General features: G+C 28.8%; 2 protein-coding genes across 3 annotated transcripts in view; both read right to left on the bottom strand.

The window, feature by feature from the left end:
- Nucleotides 1-8,567, bottom strand: part of LOC111632326 (alpha-tocopherol transfer protein-like) — a 56,787-nt gene that overhangs the window by 17,210 nt on the left and 31,010 nt on the right. The window lies entirely within an intron of this gene.
- LOC111632327 (protein krueppel-like) lies at nt 3,156-8,547 on the bottom strand. Of its 2 annotated transcripts, XM_023376729.1 has the most exons (3): nt 8,043-8,175; nt 7,052-7,253; nt 3,156-3,341 (listed from the first exon to the last, which is right to left on the bottom strand). In XM_023376729.1, the coding sequence occupies exons 1-3, from the start codon at nt 8,045-8,047 to the stop codon at nt 3,216-3,218; spliced, it is 333 nt and encodes a 110-aa protein (XP_023232497.1). In that variant the 5' UTR covers nt 8,048-8,175; the 3' UTR covers nt 3,156-3,215. The 2 variants fall into 2 exon arrangements, with proteins under 2 accessions (XP_023232497.1, XP_023232495.1); XM_023376727.1 differs by lacking the exon at nt 3,156-3,341 and having other exon boundaries at nt 7,118-7,253; nt 8,043-8,547.

Genomic DNA, 8,567 nt, shown 5'->3' with positions numbered 1-8,567 from the left:
AAATATTATATTTTTAATTGTGTTGGGATTGTCACCTGTGGACATTTTAAACTGTTTTACATATTCGTGCAGAGGCATAGCCTCTAAAGAAAGGTTGTCTCTGCAATGGAAATAGTTGTTCCTGGTGATTAGACATGGCAAGTAAACTTGGACTCGTATCCAGATCAATTTTATGTTTTATTAAAATGTAATTCTGCCAGCCCATTTCTACAAACAAAACATTGATTTATTAAGTTAATCATCGTGTTAATAGGTGAAACAGGCGAGAACGTCTGACTTCCTCTATCCTCTAGAAATGTGGGAGAAGGTTCTCGTTCCATTCACGAGTTTTCGATGTTCCTGCTACTATTTTTCTCTTATTTCTCAAGATTTTTAATTTTCCTTTCTGATTCACGAATAATTGAGTTCAGTTGCATAACTTTGTTGTCTTTAGAAACAACTCTATACTCTAAAATTTCAATTTTGTCTTTCATGACCACATTTTTCGTCATTTCGGTTAGGCACAATAATTCCAGTAGCAATTTAATATCGAGTTACATAAAATGTAACTTATTATATAATTTTATATATAATAATTTCTGGCTGCAAAACTCGATTGTCGTCGGACCTTATGTATGAGACAAAGAAACAATGAACTTGCCGTTTTCTCTTCCTTTTAAGTTGGAACTAGCGGTCATTATCTTTTGGTTTCCTTTTTCTTCAGATATAATAAAGCACTGTTCCTCATTGGTGGCTTCAATTTATTACGACAAACGAAAATATTAACCGTGTACAAGTGTAAAGTCAATGGCACTCGTGAGTCTGTACTCCAAGGTTCAGTCTTTTCTGAGGTTTCAATTCGACTTACTAGCAGACTTCAATTCGGCTTCGTACTAACAGACGTCTCAGCAACAAGTAACAAAGTGAAGTGCTTTCTTCTTCTACCCGTTTATATATGCAGTCTGTTATGAGTTTTTATTCCGGACGCCGTGGCTATTCATTCTCGGTCAATGACTATTCCAAATCTGAAAATTTGTCCGTTAAAACTGCTAGATGCTGAAGGTAATATTGACAGCACTTTTCAAATATCAAGCGCAATGCAGGAAAAGATATCGTCATTAAAGTGAATACCTTAAGATCCTGGCCTCACTTGTCAACGGCCCTTACCTAGCAATTCTTTAGTAAAAAATAGTCTTCCTTCACATAGATCTGATTCAAGTATATATAAATAGAATCCAAAGATTAACAAGCATAAATTCTCATTCTAAATTTCGAATCAATTTAAAATTAGAAAACAAAACATTAGTGTATTCCTTGTGTATTCAAGTTTACAACCCTGTACACAACATTTAAAAACGTACATTTTTATTTTTAATAATATGCATACAATTAGTCACAAAAATATTCGAACGTTACAAGTTAAATATTCGTTATATATGTTTTTCATGTAAATATAAATACAGAATTCAGTCATTTAAAACAACGTTCAGGTACAAATATACAGTAATTAATCTTTATTTTTGCTAAATATCAGGTTGATATCTTGCAAGTTTAAGAAAATTGAGACAGATTATTGTTCATTACATTAACCACAGCCACCTAACAAAGCTGCTGGATATCAGCAAAAAAATTGAAAAGTTGATGATAGGACTTTGAAAATAACCGTAAAAAATCCTTTGTGCTACAGCATTGAATGGAACTACAATATGAAATGTTACAAATGGAAAGAGTGTATCTATTTCGATAACACGCAGGAGGCTGAAAGAAATGCGTTTGCGTTTTTATACAGCACGTGAAAAATCTTTGCTAACAGTCCATCAAAAGAAGAAACCAGTACAGTGGGCCAAAAAACATCTTTTCTGGTTTCAACAAAATTTGCATGAAATTCTGGCGTCCGATGAATCAAAATTTGAATTATCAGCAACAGACAAAAGCAAACATGTCATTCGATCTGACAATGAAGCTAATGATCCGTCGTTGTTAAACCTATCAGTAAAGTTTCCTGCCAGTAACATGGTTTGGGGGGTGTATGAGCACCAGTGGTGTGGGTCAGTTGATATCTGTTGATGGAACGCTTGCTTCAGAGCAATACATTAACATTCTACAACAGTGTTTACCGGTGTCCATAGCAAATAGAACCAGCGTTATCCAGCATCATGCAGCCACATGTCATACAAGCAGAAAAACAAAACAGTGGTCTTGCGGAAAAGAACATAAAAGTTCTTCCTTGGCCATCCAACAGCCCAGAACTTTCCCCAATTAAGAATGTATGGAATATTATGAAGAGACGCACTCAAACAGCTGAAGGACTAAAAACTTCCATTTTCATTATCTGGAATTCCATAACTGCATATGAATGTAAACACCTAATCAATAAAATGCCGAAAAATATGGAAATTATTTTGGCTGCGAAGATTATGAAACAAAGTATTAAATATGCAATGGTATACTGTATATTCATTGACAGGAGAGAAGCAGCGGTCTGTGTTTTTATATGCCTCTGACTCAAGTTGACTGGCCCAATTTTTTTAAACTTGCAACACACCAACTTGATATTTAGCAAAAACAAAGAATAATTACTGTAGATTAATTTTTAATTATGTTAAAAATTCACCAATGAATCAAAGCTACTTTTTTTATAATCTGTGTAATGGATGGCATGTTAACTGCGGCATGGTCTAAGTTCACTGGTGACTACTGTATATTCACTGTCCGACGACGCCAATCTGCCAGCACTAATAAACGGTAATAAATAAAGTAGTATTACATGCGACTGATATCGAATCAACAATAATGTAATGTTTTAAGATATCTATAAAACGTCTGTTCGTTAATTAAAGACAGTAACTTTTTCAATCCCATTTATAATGTCAACAGTTTTTCACACAATAAAAAATGTAGCACTAACTGTCTTTTGTTTTTCGTTTAGTCACCTGGAATAAAATTGTTTCTGGTTTATATTACGTTCCATATCATTGCACATGACAGAACTAAATAAGACTTTGTTTCTTCTAAATCATTAATTCTTCAATAAGTATTTTATTGTTTATAAAACTGTTATCAAAAATTAAAACAAAATTCAAATTTTAATAAATTTCTTTTATTTTTACGAAGTTTTATCAATTTTTTTTCGAAAAATTTAAAATAATTTGATACATAATTTTGATAAACTCGTTAACTATTTAAATTTTGCAGGAAACAAAAATATTTTTTTATTTAAATTCTTATTGTAAAGTTCATTTGGAAGTCGATGGTTTATCCAAATATGAGTATTTCTTTTTCTTCTTCATCATCTCTAATCTGCTTCTGCTAATCAGTCCAAGCGCTGTCAATATTTCTGGATCTTCTGTCTCTTCAATTTCCTGTAAAAAGTAACAATTTAATGATTGATTTCTGTTTTAGTTTCCGGTTGATATAAACAATTGACAGTAAACAGCTTTTTCTTATATTCGCGTGAATAAAACTTTTATATTCGTGAATTACATTACTGCAATTCACATTTAAATTGTATATTGCGATTTAACATTAGTTTAATTAAATATCAATGTGTTTTCATATGTGAATGTTGCTAATTTTGAACGCACTAATAATAATCAATTTATAACAGACTTACATAACACATTTTAAATGTTTATTTATGAATTTTATACTATATACCTTTTATATCTTAAATAGTTAATAAGTTATAAATTTTATTGTTTGCCATTAAAACCGAAAGTCGCAAATATTACGGTTATGAAATCATGAAAAATTCTCGTANTAATTTTGATAAACTGGTTATGTAAATTTTGCAGGAAACAAAAATACATTTTTATTTAAATTCTTATTGTAAAGTTCATTTGGAAGTCGATGGTTTATCCAAATCTGAGTATTTCTTTTTCTTCTTCATCATCTCTAATCTGCTTCTGCTAATCAGTCCAACTGCTGTCAATATTTCTGGATCTACTGTCTCTTCAATTTCCTGTAAAAAGTAACAATTTAATGTTTGAACAAAAACACTTTATGTATAATAATTGATTTTTCTTTTAGTTTCTGATCAATAAAAGCAATTGACAGTAAACAGTTTGTTTTTTATATACGCGTCAATACAACTTTTATATTCGTGAATTACTTTACTGAAATTCACATTTAAATTGTATATTGCGATTTAACATTAGTTTGATTAAATATCCAAGTGTTTTAATATGTGAATGTTGTTAATTTTGAATGCACTACTGATAATAAATTCATAAACGACTTTGAAAACAAGTTTAACGGTTTATTTATGAATTTTATACTTTATACTATTTACATCTTAAATAGTTAATAAGTTATAAATTTTATTGTTTGCCATTAAAACCGAAAGTCGCAAATATTACGGTTATGAAATCATGAAAAATTCTCGTAAATTCATAACAGACTTAGAAAAGAAAGTTTAAAGGTTTATTTATGAATTTTATACTTTATACTTTTTACATCTTAAATAGTTAATAAGTTATAAATTTTATTGTTTGCCATTAAAACCGAAAGTCGCAAATATTACGGTTATCGAATCGTAAAGAAATCACGTATTCTCAAGTTACCGAAATATTTCCGGAATGTATCAAAAGCCTTCATGTATAAGGGGGAGAGAGAATACATCATTGAATATTTTTCTTATCGGAAAATTTTCCTTTAATTCAACTTATTTTTATTATTTTAGTATACTTCAAAAATAAAGATCATACAAATATACTTCAGAGTTGACACAACTAGTGCAGAGCATGCTATTCTGATATTTATAAAATTGTGACAATGCAAGAATCTTTTTCTCATGCTCATTGCTTCATATAAAACCATTTAATCATTAATCGATTAAATAATGATTGGATGGTTTATAATTAATCGAATGCTTTTTAAAATCAGTAACAGCCACAATATTAATGCATAAATTATCATTGAAGTGGAAGGAGCGTGAAAAGTGTGACTGTTCTTATGCTGTAACCAATTTTCCTTCCAGTTTGTACTGAAGAAACATTGGTGACATTTGTATAAAAATGTGTAGTTTTCTCTTTATTATTGTTTTTAACATGTTTCTCATGAGTTATTTTTGTTGAAGAGATTTTACAATGAGAGTGCATATGAGATTCGGAAATATCCTGTTTTAATATCGCAATCGATGTGACGTGTCTTTCCTTCGAAATTGCTGCACAATTGAAAAATACGATTAACTAGACAATTCCATTTAGAATTTTTCTGTTATTTTTTAATTCATGCAATAAAATACATGTAAACAATAAATAAAAGACAATAGCGTAATATATATATATATATATTCATATACATATAATATGCGATATTTCATTGTTTTGTAAAAACAATTGTGTAATTTATGATCAACATAATTTTATAATATAAAAAATTGGCAATTTAATTAGGTTTTAAATATTCAAAAATTTATGGATATGCTATTGTGGAAGTATCAAATAAGGATATTTCATGTGGCGTTTAATTCTTTTTTATAAAAGTTTTATGAAGTCTATACCTCTATACCTCTACTATGTAAATACTAATATCTTTGTTTCAATTAAGCTGTTTATTAGTTTACTACCGCACACTACACAAACTACAATGAGAATGCTTGTAAATAAAAAAATAAAAATGAAAACAAAAAACAATAGAAAAAAAGCCACTACAAGTACTACAACGTTTTATCAAATTGTTTCTTTGTGATTTATTAGATTAAAGGTTAGTATAAATGAATCGAAATGCATGCCTCATCAATAGAAGACAACTCCGTATAATGATCCAGACAAAGATGTCTGTCCAAACAGTCTTTCCATTTAGTAGTATACTTGCAATAATTGCACTTATAAAGCTGTTCCGATGAATGTATTCTTTTGTGTCTTTTCAATAATGATATGGTTATAGTAGAATATTCACATTCATCACATTTGAATGGCTTTTCACTCCAATGAGTTTGCTTGTGAACTCTCAAACAATCAAGAAGCTTATATTGTTTTCGACACACGTCACATGTTAATTTGTTGCATGCAGGATTGTTCTTCAGATGGTCATCGAATATATGTTGATTAGGATATTAATTTTTACAAATCATGCATTCAATGACCTCTATTTTGTCACTTGAAGTAGATGCCTTTTAAAAACAAGGTCGATATTACTAATATTGAGGCTATATGTTTCATTTTATAAAAAGGAGATCGATATAAACTATTCTATATTAATAATTAATAGATTTTCTTTATTTAATTGTTTTAAAAATATGATTTGAAGATTTTAACTCTTACCATGTTTATTATAATCCTGCTTTCAATAAATCAACAATTGTAGTTACAATATTATTTCAAATTAATTATTAAAATTGTATTGTTGTGCGTGATTAATTGTTTGCTGNAGATTCGGAAATATCCTGTTTCAATATCGCAATCGATGTGACGTACCTTTCCTTCGAAATTGCTACTGAATTGAAAAATAGATTAACTAGACAATTGTGTTTAGAATTTTTCTGTTATTTTTTACATTTCAATGTGAGTTATAATCACCCGATGGAAATAATTCAATAAATGTTAATTCAATCGTTTTATGAATGTTAAATCACAAAGTCAGATTCATAATTATATGTGAGTCTGTGCAAAGACGTGCACATTGCACTAAAATATTAAATTTTGGAGGATATAATATAAAAGTATTTTATATGTTATCCTTCTTTAATATAAAAGTATATTTTATGAGCATTGTTTTGAAATAAGCATATCTGCAATAAGAAAATTTGCAGTAGATTACGACTTTGAATAGAAATTTGCAGCTGATCTGATAAATTTCGATAGATTAGGGTGTAGCCGTTATGCCAATATTGAATCAAACCATAAATTTACGAGCTACACACTGCTCTGATATTTACGTTGTTAATCGGATATTATCTGGAACAGTTTATAACCGTCCAATTCATAACCATTTAAGTAAGATCATTCGTTTATCTCCTTGACTGCACGGTTATGCTTTCTGTGACATAAGTATATAAGCTAAAAAAATAATTTATTATGACACAATATTCCAGATATAATTATTTTTGAAAGCAATCGTTATTTTTTACCTGAGATGTAAATTCGTTTTGTGTTGAATGTATACGTAGCTTGTGTGTTTTTAAACTTGACAGATGTGCAAATTTTCTAGAGCATTTATCACACTGGAATGGACTTTCTCCTGTGTGTTGTCTCATGTGGGCTTTTAAATTGAATTCTGATCGATATCGTTTCTGGCACATTTCGCATTCAAATTTTCTCAAATGCCTATACCTAAGTGGAAGTTAATGCATAAAATTATTTTAAAAATTTCATAATTGTACATTACATGTAATAACTTAGGTTGAGAGTTAAAACTGTTATTTTTATTCGAATACATTAGTTCGAAACTACATAAACTTTGAAAACCATGTACACTAATAATAATAAAATTTTTAACGATTTATATTCTAAAACATCTAAAACATTTTTTATAGTTTTGATTACAACAGTTTTCATCAGAGAAACAGGCTCAAATAAAAAGCAAACATTATACAATGACATTATTCACTTACAATTAAAATTTATTCATGCAATAAAATAGATGTAAACAATAAATACAATATGAGAAAGTAATATATATATAATGTATAATATGCGTTATTTCATCGCTTTGCAAAAACAGTTGTGTAATTTATGATCAACATGATTTAATCTTGAAAAAATTGGAAATATAATTAGTTTTGAAATATTCAAAAATTTATGAATGTGCTTTCGTGGCATTCACAAATAAAGACATTTCAAGCGGTGTTTAATTCATTTCTAAAATAGTTTTCTGAAGTCAGACGTGCTTCTGTACCTCTACTCTGTATACTGTATATTAATTTCTTTATTTCAAATAAGCAGTTTATTAGTTTACTAGTCTACCACACATTGCACAAATTACAATGTGAATACTTGTGAATAAAAAAACAAAAAAGAAAAAAAAGAAAAATGACACTACAAATTCTACAACATTTTATCAAATTGTTTCTTTTTTATTTTTTAAATTAAAGGTTAGTATAAATGAATCGAAATACATACCTCATCAATAGAAGACAACTCTGTATAATGTTTCAAATAAAGATGTCTGTGCAAACAGTCTTTCCATTTAGTAGTATACTTGCAATAATTGAACTTATAAAGCTGTTCCGATGAATGTTTTCTTTTGTGTCTGTTCAATAATGCTTTGGTTAAAGTAGAATATTCACACTCATCACATTTGAATGGCTTTTCACTCAAATGAGTCCGCTTGTGATAGTACAAACTCTGAATGAGCTTAAATTGTTTTAGACACAGGTCACATGTTAATTTGTTGCAAGCAGGATTGTTCTTCAGATGGTCAACGAATAGTTGTTGATTAGGATACTGATTTTTACAAATCATGCATTCCATGACTTCTATTTTGTCACTTGAAGTAGAATCCGTTTAAAAACAAGGCCGATATTACTAATATTTATATGTTTCATTTTATAAAACGAGATCGATATAAACTATTCTATTTTGATAATAATTATATTTTCTTTATTTAATCATTTTAAAAATATAATTTGAAGATTTCAACACTTA

The sequence above is a fragment of the Centruroides sculpturatus genome, unplaced genomic scaffold, assembly GCF_000671375.1.
Source record: "Centruroides sculpturatus isolate CEXI.00-Female unplaced genomic scaffold, Cexi_2.0 scaffold435, whole genome shotgun sequence".
Taxonomy (NCBI): domain Eukaryota; kingdom Metazoa; phylum Arthropoda; class Arachnida; order Scorpiones; family Buthidae; genus Centruroides; species Centruroides sculpturatus.
The sequence above is the reverse complement of the archived record's forward strand: the minus strand, read 5'-3'. Positions and strand labels throughout refer to the sequence as shown.

What these genes read in the sequence shown, in the direction of transcription:
- LOC111632327 (XM_023376727.1), bottom strand. Translation starts at nt 8,393, where the DNA reads ATGGAATGCATGATTTGTAAAAATCAGTATCCTAATCAACAACTATTC.